Genomic DNA, 19,910 nt, shown 5'->3' with positions numbered 1-19,910 from the left:
GGTGGGTGTGTATGACAGCTAGAGTAACACCTTCCTTTCATCTCTTTGAGACCACAGCTAGGGTGATGTCCAATCCAAAATGATGGAGTATAGAGCCAAGTAAAAAAATGTATCTTCACTGTCCAAACACATATGGAGGGGAGTGATGTCAGAGTGTGTGTAAACTGTGCATGTGTTTTCACGTTGCCAAGAGTGGCAGGTAACAGCTTTCATCCCCTCACACGACGATGGGGAATTTCAGTCTAGGTTTTCATGTCTGTCTTCGTTATTAAAAAACGTATGCTCTATGATCATCATCTACCTCTGCTGTGCAGACTTGATTTGAAATACTATTAGAAATGTCTCAAATACTTTGAGAGTTTACTTCAGGATGACTGCCAGTGCCTGGAGTGCCATGTGAGTGGGGTTTGCACTTTTGAGAATTCTTTATTGAATCCATTGCGCCAGGCAAGCTCAATTGACCACAGCTAAAGTATTTTAAATGATTTCAAATAGTATTACGAACCCAGGTTTGGTGCAGTGTCTAGGGGTAAGTATGGGGTTCATCTCAGAAACCCCAAACTAAAATATTGCATAATTGCTTAAGATGCTTGATTAGGTTCAGGATGGAGATAATATACTGTATTTTATGAGAAAAGATACTAACAAAACTAACGAAGTCTCCACCCCCCTAAACGGAAACTCTCAGCCAAAGCATGGGCCAAATGTTCCTTGTTAGTCATCTCATCCCTGTCTGTTCGACGTTACCATCCTATGTTACGTGCGTCTGTCCATGAGAGTGAGTGGGGGTCAATAGCTTGAGTTATTTATAGATCTTACTCATGTTCAAATCCCTTTTCATACCACTGCGCTCATACTGCTCCCCCAAGTCAGTGTGAAGTCCTCTGATGTTGAGAGACACTGTGCTATTCCAAGGCAAATAGAGGTGCTAGGGTGATATCATGCTTCGCCATTCGTGAACCACCTCCGATTAATTCCATGACAAGTTTTCAGTCTGTTTTTGTCTATTTTTATTAAGCATGGGACAAAGTATTTTTAAATTCACAGGCAAAGGCAATCCATGAGCAAAAAACAAAACAAAAACAAAAAAACAAACAAATGTATAACAGAATGGGGTCTTGTTGTGTTAATTCCGATGGAGGTATACATATCTGGTCAATGCATTGACGACAGTACTCATGTGGTGGTGTCTAAAATTAGCACTTAAAAAAAGGTTAGCAGCAGTTATACAAGTTGTACAGAAAGGTCATTTACTTAGAGTGTTGCGTTTTAGAGCTTCAGAATCGTATAGCTTGTATGGTTTCAGAAAATACCACAACCTGCGTTAAAAAAGTAATTTGTTTGACCTAATCAATCAAACCACTTTCTCAAAAGCTGAGGTAACATAACCGTGGGTTATTTTTCTACATTTCCACCACTGGGTTTATGTGTTAAAAATACATTTACTGTAAAGTTGTCTTTTATCAATTTGTTGCAGTTAGTGTAAAAGGTACATGTTTGTTTTTGGTAGAGAAGTGCTTAATATAGTTAATTGAAATTTCCTTCTATGAGGTCCTTCTATAAGCACCACTCCGTATCAATGCATGTCCACATGCGATTTAGGGCACTTCAATAACAGACAGAAAAGGGTTTATTAGAAGTAAACAGCACCGGTGTGTGTGTGGGGGCAGGAGTTGTGGGGGTTAAAGAAGAAAACAACAATACACAACCTGGAGATTTGAGTCTCTGTCTCAAATGGCACCTTATTCCCTATATAGTGCACTACTTTTGACTAGAGCCTTATACGGTAGACCTATGTGGCTCCAGGTCAGTCAAAGTAGTACAGCGCCCCTGGAGCAAATTAGAGTTAAGTACTTTGCTCAGGTGCACATTGACCGATTATTCACCTTGTATTTGAACCAGCAACAGTTACTGGCCCAAAGCTCTAACCGCTAAGCTACCTGTCGCCCATAGCAGTGCACTATATAGGGTTTTGGAATGCCATATGAGATTTGCCCTGAGAGCAACAGGCACTGTAGCGAAGTTGTTGTTTTCAGCAGCCATTTTAGTTCCTAACTCTTCAGAAAGGCTAACCTCTCAATCATCATCCTCTTCTTGTACCTCAGTCGACTCGCCTCCCTAATCGCCACCATCTTCTGCAGGTCACCCTCGCTACAGGAAGTGGGCAGCGACGGACCCATCTGATTGGCCGACATACCTAAATATGACCGCTGACCTTGGACACGCACTGCCCCCACCCCCACCCCGAGCACCATCCCAAACTTCCTCAGCAACATGTCGTCCGTTTTAGGGTGCCCATCACAATCTCCTCTTTCCTCATGGTTCTCCCTGCCCTCAGCTTCAACCTCCTGGGTCAAAGGTGAGGGGGCGCAGAGCAGCCGTGCCTGGAGCTTGGCAGGCAGTGCCCAGGGCTCAGGGATGGTCATCGGGTTGTAGCTGTCGGCCGCACCCAACAGTGGTCTCTGCCGCCGACCATCCTGGGGCTGGTTGGCCTTCCGAAAGATGAAGTCGTCCCTCTCGATGTCGGGGATGACGGTCTTGTGAACCTTGCCTGGTGTCTGCGGCTGGGTGATGATGTTGAGCTGGGGGTTCGAGGCGTAGAGGTGGCCGGACAAGTGGTTTACGCACACCCGGGTTTTCAGCACAGCCAGCGCCGAGTTAGGGTGGAAGGCCTGGGTGCGTCGGGCGAACATGTCGTCATTCTCCAGGTCAGGGAAGATGCTTGCCAGGGACTCATCCAACTGTTCTGGTGGATCCAGGGGGTTGTCACGCCCCAGAAGGGGACGCTTCTCGCATTTGACCAGCCGGGGGCCGGAGGTGGGGTCGATCATAGGGAATACCACCGGGAAGCGCTCAAAGTATGGGATGTTGGTGGCTTGCTTTTTGGGGGGCTGGTAGAGGGCAGTGTGTTGTGGCTGGGTGTTGTAAGGACTGGAGGAGGGGGTGGAAGAGAGAGGAGAAGGAGAGACAGGACAGAGGGTTGATGAGTTGCATGCAAGTAGAATAGGAGGAAAGCAGAAAAGCTAGGAAGAGGAGGTTTAAAAAATGGAAGGCTATTTGATTCAAAACAGGGCTGCATCAAACTGAGGACCTTGTATTCTGAAGCAGCTTATTCAAATCGTAAGTGCTTGGCAAACACAGTACAGTATCTTAACATATGTACTGATGCAAATTGGACTAAACAGCAAGACAGCAAAGTGATTATACCTCAGTATAACTGGTATAACTCTCAAAACTGCTCTTCAAGGCATGTTAGGGCACAGTTACTAGCTAAGCTTTGTAGCACAGTATCGCTGTTAGTACATGAGGGAGGGCAGCCAATCAGAACTCCTGCCCTTTTAAGGCAATGCGTTAGACCATTGCTCCTGTGATTTCACAGTCAATCGAGCAGCTGTATCGACCTTTGACCAGTAGGGAGGCTGGTGTGGGCGGAGCCTTCAGGTGCATGGGGGCGAGAGGAGGGGGAGGGGCCGGAAGGGGCTGAGGAGAGCCAGCGATTGACATCGCAGTCAGAGTCGTCAGAGGATGAGCCGCCAGACTTCTTTCGGCTATGGCCCCAGAGAGGAGTGGGTGCAGAAAAGAGAGAGAGACAGAACGAGAGAGAGAGAGGGGGGGAGGGGGGATTGATGAGGGAAAGTGAGGGAAAATAGAGTGGGGAAAAGGAGTGTGAGGCAAAGTGAGAAGAAAAGAGAGAAACGGAGAAGCAGTAGTCAGACAGGTGGAATCAATACAGTGAAGTCGTGTAAAAGTAGAGTAGAATAGTTCCCCACAGCAGTGCAGACCCAACTTATCAATCAAATGAAAGCATTATGAATGATGTTAGAATCACATGCATTAAACAGACTATAGGGAATCACTGGAAAATGTTGTGATAGAAAGAAATAGAAACAGGAAACTGTGATAGAAAGATTATGAAAATAGTTGGTGATAGAGTGATGAAGTATTGTTAGCAATAAGAATGGGATGTGCCATTAGAAATAGTGAATGTAGGAAAGAGTAAGGAAATGATGTGTGTGGTTTGTAAATGTTGGCATTGTATGTACTAATGTTTTATATAGTATTTGAAATGTACAGTATGAACATGTGAATGGAATGCAAGTGCTTTAAATGATGACGTTAAATCTGTGTTATGGGGTATGATGCTGTAAGTGTTTGTGCATGTGCGGTCTTTAACATTGGCCCTCTTTGCATCATCCCCCCCCTCACCCTGTGTCAGTATGTCCACAGACCTGAAGCCCTGGATCTTCTTGTACCAGGGTCTCCTCTGGGACCCCAATTTGATCTTCTGCACGTGGGTGTCCTCCTCAGGCGTCCAGAACTTGGGCAGAAACCTGTCATATGACACGTCGACAGTTGACTTGGGCAACGCACCCACTTTGCGAGCGTACAGGTCGTCCTGAATGGGGTCAGCATACCCAACATCATCTTCCTCGTCTTCAGAATCGTCATACATCTGTCGGAGAAGGCTGTCAGTGGGGAGAGGACGGTGGTGGTCCACCCTGACTGAGCCCATCTGAGGCTGGGGGGAGCACATTGGCGTCATTGGACCACTGCTGCTACTCGAGAGAGAGAAAGAGAGACCAGCCAATCGTATGAGGGGAAAGGGTTTATCAGGCAGGTACAAGCAATCAAAAGGCAGAGCAAGGAGCGTATGGTGTTGGAACATCCTTGGGTAAACGGCACACAATCTCCAATGAGAGCACACAAGGATAGAGGTAAAGGGCAAGGCAGAACCAAAACGAAAAACACATGATCAATGAAATCAAGTAAATGAAATCGAGTCGATGTGAAATTGGATATTTCAGATGGCAAGTCACTGCAAATCCAACTGCAAGAGGAACGAGCAAATACAACTAAAGAAAACAATAAAACAAAACAATCAAACAAAACATACGTATTCAATCAATCAGTTAGAAGAGCCGGCAAGTTAAGACAAAGGTGGCCTGCTACACTCATGGTTCTAGAAAACCATGCAAACTGAAGCGTTCTCTCATTCTTTCTTTCTCCCACACTCGTTCATCCGGCAGGCATAACAGAAGAAGCACTCTCTCTTTCTCTCTCGCTCTGGTCAGATCCCACAGCATCAGGCTTTCTGACCTGAGGCAGGTCACCGTCTGCCGCGGTGGGGCGTTTGTGTTTGTGGTCATTGTGACCGTTGGCCAGGTCCCTCCTTTCGCCACTGAAACCACTCCTCCCCCTCCTCCTAATCCCACAGCATTCCCGGCCTCCACAGGGCTGATTGGTAGTGCGAAGTTGGTAGGCAGGGCAGGGGAGGCACTGTGGAAGCGCCGGCTGGCCAGGTCGTCCAGAACGAGGTCGGGGTCCGGCCGCTCGGGATCAGAATCATCGCCACTGCCACTCTCGTACTCGTACGCCCACTGCAGTTGGGCGGCGGGCAGGGAATCCTGGGATATGCATCTGTTGTTGGAGGATTCGGACCTGGTCTCACAGAGGTCAGTGTTCCGAGGTTAGTCGCAACATATGATGGTACAGTGCACACACACAACCATAAACATGGGACAACCATACACAACCATGGGAGAACCAACCAGCAGACAGACAGAAAGACAGTGGAGATGATAGGAGAGGAGTGTGTAAAGACAAGGGCAAGTATCAGGGTATGGCATACAATAGATTTAAACCACATAGAGTCAGATCCATGTCTTATACAGTATTCACCAGTGCAAAGCAATAGTTTTATTTGGTGTGAAAGAAAAAAAAGCTGGCTTATAGAGCTAGCTTACTGTAGCTTGTGTTGCAATGGAGTTTCATCACGATCAAAGAAACTGGGTGGCAAGGTTTGACTCGATACCATTACCATTTAACAGAAGGACGCCAATTCACCTGATTTATACTGAATTAAAATGGAATGGAGCCCTACCCTTCTGGATGATTTAACCATTGACAGACGAGTGAACAGACCGGAATGAACATTTTACACTTCTATAGCCCCTTCGTATATCCGAAAGGATTTGCTAGAGCAGCACCTGTGGATAAAGACTCGAGGTAGCTGATTTCTGGTGTATAAGCTATAGGTGTGTGTATGACTCTGCTACCTGGTGAAGGTGCCATCCTCCTCAGTGTACTTGGGGCTGGCCCAGCTTCGGCGGCTGTCCTCGTGGCGCTCGGCCCGCTTCTTGCGGAGAGGTGCTGGCACGTAGGCCGCTGGCTTGTCCTTAGTGGGCAGGAACTGGTTGAACTGTGTGGTCGTTTTGGGTGCGATGACCAACGAGCGGCGGTAGTGCAGCGAATCCTTGTTACTCTCCGCCGCCATCCTGAAGACTGAGTCCACCTCCACGTCACTCCCACAACCTGGGGGAGTGAGAAGATATAGAGAAGGAAGAGGTGAGAATTTAACGAGGAAGGGGAAGGACACAGGAAATGAAAAGGGGAGGGAAGTGTAAGAGGAGAGAAAAAGTAGAAAGAGGGAGAAGTCTAATGAGGGTTGGGAAGGGGAAGATAAGAGGTAAATGAGAGAATAGCCGAGTGGAGATTGGAAAGGGAAGGTGGGAGGAGGGACGGGGGACGAGAAGGGGGAGGAGAGAAGAGGAATGGGAAAGGGTAGAGTTGAGAGGTCCAGTGAGGAAGAAAAGTAGAGAAAAGGAAAGGGGGGAGTAAAGGTCTATTTAGTGTTGTGTATAACATGATTGTCCGTTATAATATGATAGAACAGGTAGTCCCAAACTGAGGTACCCCCAGGGGTAAGCGCAACGCCATAGGGGGTACGCCAAATAAAAAAGTGATTCACATTTTAAAAAAAATACGTCTTCACATTTTCAAACAGTCCATTTATATTTTCCAATGAGGCTATACATTTGGGTGAGATGTTTTTCTCGCCTGAGCAGCCTCGTTTCACTGCCAAAAATAAAATGAAACCATCTAGTGTTCAGCAAAGTAACAACACAATGTCAAATACAGCTAGTCTAGTCAAGTAATTAACATCCAATCACATTAACCGTTACTCTCTCACGGGAATTCCACTAATGGTCACATGTAGCTAAATGTAGCTGCTGCTCATTCCGTTTGCTCGAAAATGGATCAATGGTTCAAAAAAGTAAGATCTGCATCCATAGAGACACATACCAGCTCTGCTGGTAGTACTGCTACTACCAGCAGTACGACACCTGCACCTGTCGATGACACAAGTTGTTCTGCTTCCACGACCACATCCAATGCTAGCATCAGTAATTCTACATTTGTTGTTAGCCCAGCTAGCATGGACACTGAAAGTTGTAATTCTGATGCAGCCGAAGAGCTACTGCCCCCTTACCCTGAAAGCACCGAACAACAGACAGCGTCGTTGGACCATCCAAGTGGTGTGTCACGCCCTGGTCAAAGTATTTTGTGTTCATCTTTATGTATTTGGTCAGGCCAGGGTGTGGCATGGGGTTTTTGTAATTGTGGTGTGTTTGTCTTGGGGTTTTGGTGGTGGTATTGGGATTGTAGCTTAGTGGGTTGTCTAGCAAAGTCTATGGCTGTCTGGAGTGGTTCTCAATCAGAGGCAGATGCTTATCGTTGTCTCTGATTGGGAACCATATTTAGGCAGCCATATTCTTTGAGTTTGTCGTGGGTGATTGTCCTTAGTGTCCTATGTGTACTCTCTGTTAGTTTGCACCAGATAGGCTGTTTCGGTTTTGTTTATTGTTTTTTGTAAGTTCGTGTTTCTTTGTTGTATTAAACATGGATCGCAATCGACACGCTGCAGTTTGGTCCGACTCTCCTTCATCACCACTAGAAAACCGTTACAGAATCACCCACCAACCAAGGACCAAGCGGCGTGGTAAACAGAGGCAGCAGCAACAGCAGCAGCAGGAGAAGCGACAGGTGCAGCAGGAGCAACAGCAGCAGCAGCAAAGGCAGCAGCAGGAGCAAAGGCAGCAGCAGGAGAAGCAACAGAGGCAGCAGCAGCATTGGGAGAGGCTGCACTCTTTGGATAAATGGACTTGGGAGGAGATCCTTGACGGACAAGGACCCTGGGCAGAGCCATGGATGGAATTGGAGCTGTCGGCGAAGCAGAGTGCTGAGTCTGAGAGTGTGGAGGATGTATTGGACAGAGTAGAAAGAAAGGTGTGGGCTTGGCATAGCATGCACGGCATACCAGTGCCAGCACCACGCATCAGGCCTACAGTGCGTCCCGCCTGTTCAGCGCAGCCAGAGCCTTTCTCCTCTCCTGCGCGGCCGGAGTCTCCCGCCTGTTCAGCGCAGCCAGTCTACAAGGAGCTGCCAGTCTGTAAGGAGCTGCCAGTCTGTAAGGAGCTGCCAGTCTGTAAGGAGCTGCCGGTCTGTAAGGAGCTGCCGGTCTGCACGGAGCTGCCGGTCTGCACGGAGCTGCCGGTCTGCACGGAGCTGCCGGTCTGCACGGAGCTGCCGGTCTGCACGGAGCTGCCGGTCTGCACGGAGCTGCCGGTCTGCAAGGAGCTGCCAGTCTGCACGGAGCTGCCAGTCTGCACGGAGCTGCCAGTCTGCACGGAGCTGCCAGTCTGCACGGAGCCGCCAGAGCTGCCAGTCTGTAAGAAGCCGCCAGAACTGTCAGCCTACATGGAGCAGCCAGAGCTGTCAGTCTGCATGAAGCAGCCAGAGATGTCAGTCTGCATAGAGCAGCCAGTCTGCATGGAGCAACCAGTCTGCAAGGAGCTGTCAGTCTGCAAGGAGCTGTCAGTCTGCAAGGAGCTGTCAGTCTGCACGGAGCTGCCAGTCTGCACGGAGCTGCCAGTCTGCACGGAGCTGCCAGTCTGCACGGAGCTACCAGTCTGCACGGAGCTACCAGTCTGCAAGGAGCTGCCAGTCTGTAAGGAGCTGCCAGTCTGCACGGAGCCGCCAGAGCTGTCAGCCTACATGGAGCAGCCAGAGCTGTCAGTCTGCATGAAGCAGCCAGAGATGTCAGTCTGCATAGAGCAGCCAGTCTGCATGGAGCAGCCAGTCTGCAAGGAGCTGTCAGTCTGCAAGGAGCTGTCAGTCTGCAAGGAGCTGTCAGTCTGCAAGGAGTTGTCAGTCTGTAAGAAGCCGCCAGAGCTGTCAGCCTATATGGAGCAGCTAGTGCTGCCAGTCTGCCCAGCGCCGCCAGTGCCCCCGTCTGCCCAGCGTCACCAGTCTGCCCAGCGCCGTCAGTCTGCCCAGCATCGCCAGTCTGCCCAGCGTCGCCAGTCTGCCCAGCGCCACCAGTCTGCCCAGCATCGCCAGTCTGCCCAGCATCGCCAGGCTGCCCAGCACTGCCAGTCTGCCTAGCGTCGCCAGTCTGCCCAGCGCCGCCAGGCTGCCCAGCGCCGCCAGATCTGCCAGTCAGCCAGACTCTTCCAGATCTGCCAGTCAGCCAGTCTCTTCCAGATCTGCCAGTCAGCCAGACTCTTCCAGATCTGCCAGTCAACCAGACTCTTCCAGATCTGCCAGTCAACCAGACCCTTCCAGATCTGCCAGTCAACCAGACTCTTCCAGATCTGCCAGTCAACCAGACTCTTCCAGATCTGCCAGTCAACCAGACTCTTCCAGATCTGCCAGTCAGCCAGACTCTTCCAGATCTGCCAGTCAGCCAGTCTCTTCCAGATCTGCCAGTCAGCCAGACTCTTCCAGATCTGCCAGTCAACCAGACTCTTCCAGATCTGCCAGTCAACCAGACCCTTCCAGATCTGCCAGTCAACCAGACTCTTCCAGATCTGCCAGTCAACCAGACTCTTCCAGATCTGCCAGTCAACCAGACTCTTCCAGATCCGCCAGTCAGCCGGGATCTGCCAGAACTGCCAGTCGGCCAGGATCCGCCATTCAGCCAGGATCCGCCAGTCTGCCAGGATCCGCCAGTCAGCCAGGATCCGCTAGTCTGCCAGGATCCGCCAGTCTGCCAGGATCCGCCAGTCTGCCAGGATCCGCCAGAACTGCCAGTCTGCCAGGATCCGCCAGTCTGCCAGGATCCGCCAGAACTGCCAGTCGGCCAGGATCTGCCAGTCGGCCAGGATCTGCCAGTCAGCCAGGATCCGCCAGTCTGCCAGGATCCGCCAGTCTGCCAGGATCCGCCAGTCTGCCAGGATCCGCCAGAACTGCCAGTCTGCCAGGATCCGCCAGTCTGCCAGGATCCGCCAGAACTGCCAGTCGGCCAGGATCTGCCAGTCGGCCAGGATCTGCCAGTCAGCCAGGATCTGCCAGTCGGCCAGGATCTGCCAGTCGGCCAGGATCTGCCAGTCGGCCAGGATCTGCCAGTCGGCCAGGATCTGCCAGTCGGCCAGGATCCGCCAGTCTGCCAGGATCAGTTAGATCCGCCATTCAGCCAGGATCCGCCAGTCTGCCAGGATCCGCCAGTCAGCCAGGATCCGCCAGTCAGCCAGGATCCGCCAGTCAGCCAGGATCCGCCAGTCCATGATCCGCCAGTCAGCCAGGATCCGCCAGTCTTTCAGGATCCGCCAGAAGTGCCAGTCAACCAGGATCCGCCAGTCAGCCAGGATCCGCTAGTCTGCCAGGATCCGCCAGTCTGCCAGGATCCGCCAGTCTGCCAGGATCCGCCAGAACTGCCAGTCGGCCAGGATCTGCCAGTCGGCCAGGATCTGCCAGTCAGCCAGGATCTGCCAGTCGGCCAGGATCTGCCAGTCGGCCAGGATCTGCCAGTCGGCCAGGATCTGCCAGTCGGCCAGGATCTGCCAGTCGGCCAGGATCCGCCAGTCTGCCAGGATCAGTTAGATCCGCCAGTCTGCCAGGATCCGCCAGTCTGCCAGGATCCGCCAGTCTGCCAGGATCCGCCAGTCTGCCAGGATCCGCCAGTCTGCCAGGATCCGCCAGTCAGCCAGGATCCGCCAGTCAGCCAGGATCCGCCAGTCTCCCAGGACCCACCAGTCAGCCAGGATCCGCCAGAAGTGCCAGTCAGCCAGGATCTGCCGGAACCACCAGCCAGCCAGGATCTGGTAGATCCATCAACCTGCCTGAGCTTCCTCTCACTCCTGAGCTTCCTCTCACTCCTGAGCTTCCTCTCACTCCTGAGCTTCCTCTCACTCCTGAGCTTTCTCTCACTCCCGAGCTTCCCCTCAGTCCCGAGCTGCCTCAGTCCCGAGCTGTCCTTCAGTCCCGATCTGCTCCTCAGTCCAGTGGGGTTCTGGGTGAGGACTACTAGGCCATGGTCGGCGGCGAGGGTGGACTATCCAGGGACGAAGGGAGAGGGGACTAAGACATTAAATGAGTGGGGTCCACGTCCCGCGCCCGAGCCGCCACCATGGACAGACGCCCACCCGGACCCTCCCTATTGTTTTGAGGTGCGTTCGGGAGTCCGCACCTTAGGGGGGTTCTGTCACGCCCTGGTCAAAGTATTTTGTGTTCATCTTTATGTATTTGGTCAGGCCAGGGTGTGGCATGGGGTTTTTGTAATTGTGGTGTGTTTGTCTTGGGGTTTTGGTGGTGGTATTGGGATTGTAGCTTAGTGGGTTGTCTAGCAAAGTCTATGGCTGTCTGGAGTGGTTCTCAATCAGAGGCAGATGCTTATCGTTGTCTCTGATTGGGAACCATATTTAGGCAGCCATATTCTTTGAGTTTGTCGTGGGTGATTGTCCTTAGTGTCCTATGTGTACTCTCTGTTAGTTTGCACCAGATAGGCTGTTTCGGTTTTGTTTATTGTTTTTTGTAAGTTCGTGTTTCTTTGTTGTATTAAACATGGATCGCAATCGACACGCTGCAGTTTGGTCCGACTCTCCTTCATCACCACTAGAAAACCGTTACATGGTGCAAATATGATGAGAACTACATTGATTTGGGGTTCACTTATATTGGAAGCAGTGCCTTTCCTCAGCCACAGCCAATTTGAAAAATGAGTCACTGGAGTTTTTTGAGCGAGAATTAAGATGACTTTTGAGTAGTAAGACATGTTTAAAAGCAACCGATACCATTAATAAGAAGGGGCTAGAATCATTTTATATGGTGAGCTACTGAGTGGCTAGGACAAATAAGCCCCATACTATTGTGGAGGACTTAGTTCTTCCTGCTTCCGCGGATATGGCTGGGACAATGCTGGGGGAAAAGGCCAAAAGAACTATACAGACAATATCTTCATCAAACAACACTGTTTCACGACACACCAGTGACATGGCAGGAGATGATTTGAAACAATTACTGCTTCACATACAAGCCAGGGAATTCTATGCATTACAGCTGGATGAGTTAACAGACGTGGCAGGCCTGGCACAGCTCCTGGTTTATATTCGTTACATCTATGGGGGGTCAATTAAGGAAGACATACTCTTCTGCAAACCGCTGGAAAGTCTCTCTCTCTCTAATTACTGACCTGCTCTCCTGGCCTTAAACACCACGAACCAAAACAAAACCTATTCAACTTAATTGAAATAACTATTATAAAATAGAAGTAGAAAAAAAGCTGTTTGTGTAATATATTTGTCTTCTTACAGTGAGTTTGATAAGTTTCGAAGAGAAAATATAGTTATATTTAGCAACCACTAGAGGGCGGTATGTGCTTCTTATTATAAGTAGCTCTCTTCAACTGATGCTACATGTTATTGTATCCCAAAACATTATTTGTTTTACAGTGAGACTAAGACATTGTATTATGAAACTATCCAATTTTAGTGTCGGCTGAGAGACTTTTAACCGATAAAATAGTCCACACATTGTCAAATGTCAACAAAGATCCGGTATCGGTAAAATCAACATGCTCAGTGTGAATTTATTGACTCTGTCAGGGTACTGACACAGAACCCCTTCACTGGTTTCTTGGACTCAGTGCTAGGAAATGACACTCAACCTGTCTTCATCATAAGAGAGGTTTCTGAGTCAAAGGTGAACAAGGTGATTAGCTTACTAAAGAACTCTAAAGCCAAAGATGTGTTTGGGCTGGACTCTACCTTTCTTAAAAACTCCAAAGAGTCACTCAATGGCCCCATTACTAAGGTCACCAACACATCTATTAGTCTGGGGGTGTTTCCAAGGGTATGGAAGTCGGCCATAATAACGGCCATCTTTAAATCAGGCGACCCTGCTGACGTGAGTAACTAAAGGCCCATTAGTATACTACCTGTGGTGTCGAAGGTTGTTGAAAGTGTGTAGCAGAACAACTGCTTGCCCACCTCAACAACAGCCCCTTCACATTACACTCCATGCAGTTTGGCTTCACAGCGAAACACTTCACAGAAATGGCCAACTGCTTTCTTCTGGAAAATGTGAAGTCCAAGATGGACAAAGAGGGCGTTGTTGGGGCTGTGTTTCTGGACCTAAGGATGGCTTTTGATACTATTAACCAGGAGGTTCTCATCACAAAATTATCCAAGTCAACTTTTTCCCCGATGCCTTGAGATGGATGAAATCATACCTTGAAGGCAGAACTCAGTGTGTCAGAGTGCGCAATGAGCTGTCGCCCACTCTTACGGGTCAATGCTGCCTTCTGTCTGTACTGGGTCTGAAGTTCAAATGTATGCAGATGATACAGTGATATATGTGCATGCAAAGAGCAAACAACAAGCTGCACAAGAACTCACTACTGTAATGGTCCAGGTTACAAAGTGGCTCTGTGACTCGTGTTTGCATCTCAATGTGAAAAAAACTGTCTGCATGTTCTTCACAAAGAGGGCAACAGATGCTACTGAGCCAGATGTCTATGTGTCAGGGGAGAAGCTCCAGGTTGTATCTGATTTTAAGTACATTGGCATCATACTTGATTCCAACCTCTCTTAAAAAGCAGGTGGAAAAGGTCATTCAAATAACCAAATACAACCTAGCTAATTTCCGATTTATACGAAAGTGTTTGACTACAGAGGTAGCAAAACTGTATTTCAAATCTATGATACTCCCCCACTTAACATACTGCTTGACTAGTTGGGCCCAAGCTTGCTGTACAACATTAAAACACATTCAGTCTGTCTACAAACAGGCTCTCAAAGTGCTTGATAGGAAGCCCAATAGCCATCATCACTGTTACATCCTCAGAAAGCATGAGCTCCTGAGTTGGGAAAATCTTGTACAATACACCGACGCATGTCTTATATTCAAGATCCTAAATGGCCTGGCTCCCCCTCTACTCAGTACTTTTGTTAAACAGAAAACCCAAACATATGGCAGTAGATCCATAAGGTCTGCCATGAGAGGTGACTGTATAGTTCCCTTAAGGAAAAGCATCCTTTAGTCAATCGCTTTTTCTGTGAGAGCTTCCCATGTCTGGAATACACTGCCATCAGACACACATAACTGCACCACCTATCACACTTTTACAAAAAACATGAAAACATGGCTAAAGGTCAATCAGATTTGTGAAATAATCCCTAGCTTGTACTGCCGGTTTCCATGTTGTCTGTTGTCTGTAGCTTGTGAGCAGTGGAAACACTTTGTTGCTTTTATTGATTTTGTCCTGTTGCTTTTTGTGCTATGTTGCTCTGTCTAATGCTATGTCTTGCTTGTCCAATGATGCTCTGCGTGTGCTCACTACTCATTGATTGTCTGTATTGTAATTGTTTTTAATAACCTGCCCAGGGACTGCGGTTGAAAATTAGCCGGCTGGCTAAAACTGGCACTTTAACTGGAATGTTGATTAATATGCACTGTCCCTTTAAAAAAATAAATTTAAACTAAACTCAAGTTTCAAGAACATTTCCCAGGACATAGACATATCTGATATGGGCAGAACGCTTAAATTCTTGTTAATCTAACTTCACTGTCCAATTTACAGTAGCTTTTACAGTTAAAGAATACCATGCTATTGTTTGAGGAGAGTGCACAGTTATGAACTTGATAATGTATTAGTAAACCAATTAGGTACATTTGGGCAGTCTTGATACAACATTTTTGATCAGAAATACAATGGTTCATTGAATCAGTCTAAAACTTTGTACATTCACTGATGCCATCTGGTGGCCAAAATCTAAATTGTGGCTAGACTCCTAAGTAATATAATGGCATTTCTCTTGCATTTCAAACACGCATGTTTTGTTCTTTGTATTATCTTTCACCAGATCTAATGTGTTATATTCTCCTATATTAATTTCACATTTCCACAAACCTCAAAGTGTTTCTTTTCAAATGGTATCAAGAATATGCATATCCTTGCTTCAGGTCCTGAGTTACAGGCAGTTAGATTTGGGTGTGTCATTTTAGGTGAAAATTGAAAAAAAGGGCCAGATCTTTAAAAGGTTCGCAAGGCTGCCTGCCCAGACGGTATCCCTAGCCGCGTCCGCAGAGCATGCGCAAACCAGCTGGCTGGAGTGTTTACGGACATATTCAATCTCTCCCTATCCCAGTCTGCTGTCCCCACTTGCTTCAAGATGTCCACCATTGTTCCTGTACCAAAGAAACCAAAGGTAACTGAACTAAATGACTATCGCCCATAGCACTCACTTCTGTCATCATAAAGTGCTTTGAGAGGCTAGTTAAGGATCATATCACCTCCACCTTACCTGACACCCTAGACGCACTTCAATTTGTCTCCGCCCCAATAGATCCACAGACAATGCAATCTCCATCAGACTGAACACTGCCCTATCCCACCAGGCATGAGGAAGACCTATGTAAGAATGCAGTTCATTGACTGTAGCTCAGCATTCTACATCACAGTACCTTCCAAGCTCATCATTAAGCTCCGGGCCCTGGGTTTGAAACCCTCCCTGTGCAACTGGGTCCTGCACTTCCTGATAGGCCGCCCCCCAGGTGGTGAAGGTAGGAAACAACACCTCCACCTCGTTGTTCACCCATGTCTGCATGGCCACACATGCCTCCAACTCAATCATCAAGTTTGCAGAAGACACAACACTAGTAGGCCTGATTACCAACAATGACAAGACAGCCTACAGGGAGGAGGTGAGGGCCCTGGGAGAGTGGTGACAGGAAAATAATCTCTCACTCAACGTCAACGAAACAAAGGAGCTGATCTTGGACTTCAGGAAACAGCAGAGGGAACACGCCCCCATTAACATCGATGGGAACACAATGGAGAAGGTGGAAAGCTTCGAGTTCCTCTGCGTACACATCATGACGTTCTGACGATCTGAAATGGTCCGCCCACTCAGACAGTGGGGTGAAGGAGAAACAGCAGCACCTCTTCAACCTCAGGAGGCTGAAGAAATTTGGCTTGGCCCCTAAAACCCTTACAAACTTTTACAGATGCACAATTGAGAGCATCCTGTCGGGCTGTATCACCACCTGGTATGGCAACTGCACCGCCCTCAATGGCAGGGCTCTCCAGATGGTGGTGAGGTCTGCCCAACGCATCACCGGGGGCAAACTACCTGCTCTCCAGTACACCTACACCACCCGATGTCACAGGAAGCCAAAAAGATGATCAAGGACATCAACCATCCAAGCCACTGCCTGTTCACCCTGCTATCATCCAGAAGGTGAGGTCAGTACAGGTGCATCAAAGCTGGGACTGAGAGCAATGCACAGTGATATGGTTGCCAGGTGTCGGGTCTTTCCTCCGACACATTGGTGCGGCTGGCTTCCGGATTTAGCGAGCATTTGCATCAAGAAGCAGTGCAGCTTGGCGGTGTCGTTTTTCGGCGGATGCACGGCTCTCGACCTTCGCCTCATCTGAGTCCATATGGTAGTTGCAGTGATGGGACAAGATTGTAACAACCAATTGGAAATCAAGAAATTGGGGAGAAAAAGGGGTAAAAAATAAAGATAAGCTGAAACTGAGAGACTGAAAAACAGCTTCTATCTCAAGGCCACCAGACTGTTAAATAGCCATCACTATCCGGCTTCCACCCGGTTACGCAGCCCTGCATCTTAGAAGCTTCTGCCCTATATACAGTGCTATCAGAAAGTATTCAGACCCCTTGCTTTCTGCCACATTTTGTTAGGTTACAGCCTTATTCTAAAATGTTTTTTTTTTTAAATTCCTCATCAATCTACAGACAATACCCCATAAGGAGATAACAAAAACAGGATTTGAGAAATGTTTGCTAATTTATTAAAAATAAAAAACTGAAATATCACATTTACATAACCATTCAGACCCTTTCCTCAGTACTTTGCTAAAGAACTTTGGCAGTGACTACAGGCTCGAGTCTTCTTGGGTATAATGCTACAAGCTTGGCACACCTGTATTTTGGGGAGTTTCTCCCATTCTTCTCTGCAGATCCTCTCAAGCTCTGTTTGGTTGGATTGGGAGCATTGCTGTACAGCTATTTCCAGGTCTCTCCAGAGATGTTTGATCGGGTTCTGGCTCTGGCTGGGCCATTCAAGGACATTCAGAGACTTGTCCCGAAGCCTGTGTTGTCTTGGCAGTGTGCTTAGGGTCGTTGTTCTGTTGGAAGGTGAACCTTCGTCCCAATCTGAGGTCCTGAGCACTCTGGAGCAGGTTTTCATCAAGGATCTCTCTGTACTTTGCAACGTTGATCTTGACTCGATCCTGATTAGTCTCCCAGTCCCTGCCACTGAAAAACATCTCCACAGCATGATGCTGCCAACACCATGCTTCACAGTAGGGATGGTGCCAAGTTTCCTCCAGAAGTGACGCTTAGCATTCAGGCGAAAGAGTTCAATCTTGTTTCTCATGGTCTGAGAGTCTTTAGGTGCCTTTTGGTAAACTCCAAGCGGGCTCTCATGTGCCTGTTACTGAGGAGTGGCGTACGTCGGGCCACTCTTCCATAAAGGCCTAATTGTTGGAGTGCTGCAGAGATGGTTGTCCTTCTGGAAGGTTCTCCCATCTCCACAGAGGAACTCTAGAGCTCTTTCAGACTGGTCACCTCCCTGACCAAGGCTATTCTCCCCCGATTGCTCAGTTTGGCCGAGGCGGCCAGCTCTAGGAAGAGTCTTTCCAAAGTACATAGACTTTAATCGCTGGCCATTTTAATAATGGAACACTAGTCACTTAATAATGTTTACATACTGCTTCACTCATCGCATACTCATCTCATATACTGATATACATATACTGATTGGCTATGAAAAGCCAACGGACATTTACTCCTGAGGTGCTGACCTGTTGCACCCTCTATAACCACTGTGATTATTATTATTTGACCCTGTTGGTCATCTGTGAATATTTGAACATCTTGGCCATGTTCTGTTATAATCTCCACCCAGCACAGCCAGAAGAGGACTGGCCACCCCACATAGCCTGGTTCCTCTCTAAGTTTCTTCCTAGGTTTGGGACTTTCTAGGTAGGTTTTCCTAGCCACCGTGCTTCTACACCTGCATTACTTGCTGCTTGGGGTTTTAGGCTGCGTTTCTGTACAGCACTTTGTGACATCAGCTGATGTAAGGGCTTAATAAATACATTTGATTTATTGATTGATTGATACTGTATTCCATTCTATTGTATTTTAGTCAATGCCACTCCGACATTGCTCAATCTAATATTTATATATTTCTTAATTCCATTCTTTAACTTCTAGATTTGTTTGTATTGTTGTGAATTGTTAGATACTAATGCACTGTTGGCACTAGGAACTAGCATTTCGCTACACCCGCAATAACAGCTAAATATGCTAAATATATGTGTGTGACCAATAACATTTAATTTAATTTAAATTTAATTTGAAGACAGAGTGATGTGTCTCTTAGTCATTTAGCTCTTTAGGGTTATCCTCACTGGGTACATGACAACTCACGCACACACACCTCCCCCACACACAAACTTCAGAGTGTTTTCCACTCTGCCTCATGCAAGCACAACCCAGTTAGCCATGCGTTGTGTGACGGGGACAACCATGATAAATGTTGACAGTCTAAAGACTGGCTTAGCGTAACCACTCAAACTGGACAGTTTTATATCCATCTACACATTCAAATACTTAATCATGGACACTTACTGACACTTGTGGCTGCTTCGCGTGATGTATTGTTTTCTCAACCTTTTTTCCCTTCGTACGGTTGTCTGTGCCTAACAATGTTTGTACCATGTTGTGTTGCTACCATGTTGTGTTGTTGTCATGTTGTGTTGCTACCATGTTGTGTTATCATGCTGTGTTGCTACCATGTTGTGTTGTTTTCATGTTGTGTTGCTACCATGTTGTGTTATCATGTTGTGTTGCTACCATGTTGTGTTGTTGTCATGTTGTGTTGCTACCATTTTGTGTTACCATGTTGTGTTGCTGCCATGTTGTATTGTTGTCTTAGGTATCTCTTTATGTAGTGTTGTGGTGTCTCTCTTGTCGTGATGTGTGTTTTGTCCTACTTTCTTTTTTATCCCATGTCCACACAGGAGGCCTTTTGCCTCTTGGTAGGCCGTGATTGTAAATAAGAATTTGTTCTATGGACTTGCCTAGTTAAATAAATGTTCAAATAAAAAAAATATGGCATGGTGCCTCTCTAACCAGCCTGCTTCCCAACAAGCAACAACTTGTCAGCCGCTCTTTATGAAACAATAACTGCCTCTGTTCCCAACTGGCACCCATTTCCCTACATAATGTAATACTTTTGAACACATCCCCGTGGGCCATGGTCAAATGTAGTGCAATATGTAGGAAATAGGGTGCCATATCGGACACAGACAATGTCCGATCAAAAATGTACTTTGAATCCAGGGCTAAACAATGCTATTCTATGCTATTCCCTACTGAGCTTGGCTTAACATCGCTTCACTGAGCTCGAACTGGAACAGATAAACGCATGGAACATGTTGTAACTAACCATCACTTTAACTAATCATCACTTTTGCCTGTTTTTAATCGTATAAAATCCCATGGTATTGAGTGTAATTGTAGGGCTTGAATGTGCTTAGTAAATCTAACTACAAACAGACCAAACTGTAAAACTCAGCAATGTCACGACACACACAAACACACATGTGCAAAGAATGACACACACACACACACACACACACACACACACACACACACACACACACACACACACACACACACACACACACACACACACACACACACACACACTTTTATGCATGTACCAAGTGACCTATGGGCTTCTGAAGTAAACAAGATTAAAATAGCTGCGTCAGGAGATTGGATCAGTTATGACTTAACTTTGCTATGGTTTTAGTA

The 19,910-nt window shown here is 47.6% G+C and overlaps 2 protein-coding genes across 9 annotated transcripts in view; both read right to left on the bottom strand.

Moving 5' to 3' along the window:
• The window catches only part of LOC112234605 (LIM domain only protein 7), a 121,546-nt gene that overhangs the window by 43,128 nt on the left and 58,508 nt on the right, over positions 1 to 19,910 (bottom strand). For all 8 annotated transcript variants that reach the window (XM_024402836.2, XM_024402828.2, XM_024402863.2 and 5 more), the window contains one exon: positions 6,057 to 6,312. In XM_024402836.2, coding sequence (XP_024258604.1) covers positions 6,057 to 6,274 — 218 coding nt within the window. In that variant the 5' untranslated portion in view covers positions 6,275 to 6,312. The remainder of the gene's footprint in view (positions 1 to 6,056; positions 6,313 to 19,910) is intronic.
• On the bottom strand, positions 994 to 3,340 carry LOC121844464 (LIM domain only protein 7-like). Its single transcript, XM_042314589.1, has one exon. The coding sequence runs from the start codon at positions 2,829 to 2,831 to the stop codon at positions 2,052 to 2,054; it is 780 nt and encodes a 259-aa protein (XP_042170523.1). The 5' UTR covers positions 2,832 to 3,340; the 3' UTR covers positions 994 to 2,051.

The sequence above is a fragment of the Oncorhynchus tshawytscha genome, linkage group LG03 (assembly GCF_018296145.1).
Source record: "Oncorhynchus tshawytscha isolate Ot180627B linkage group LG03, Otsh_v2.0, whole genome shotgun sequence".
NCBI lineage: Eukaryota > Metazoa > Chordata > Actinopteri > Salmoniformes > Salmonidae > Oncorhynchus > Oncorhynchus tshawytscha.
Note: the sequence above shows the minus strand (reverse complement) of the source record. Positions and strands in the feature narration are given on the sequence as shown.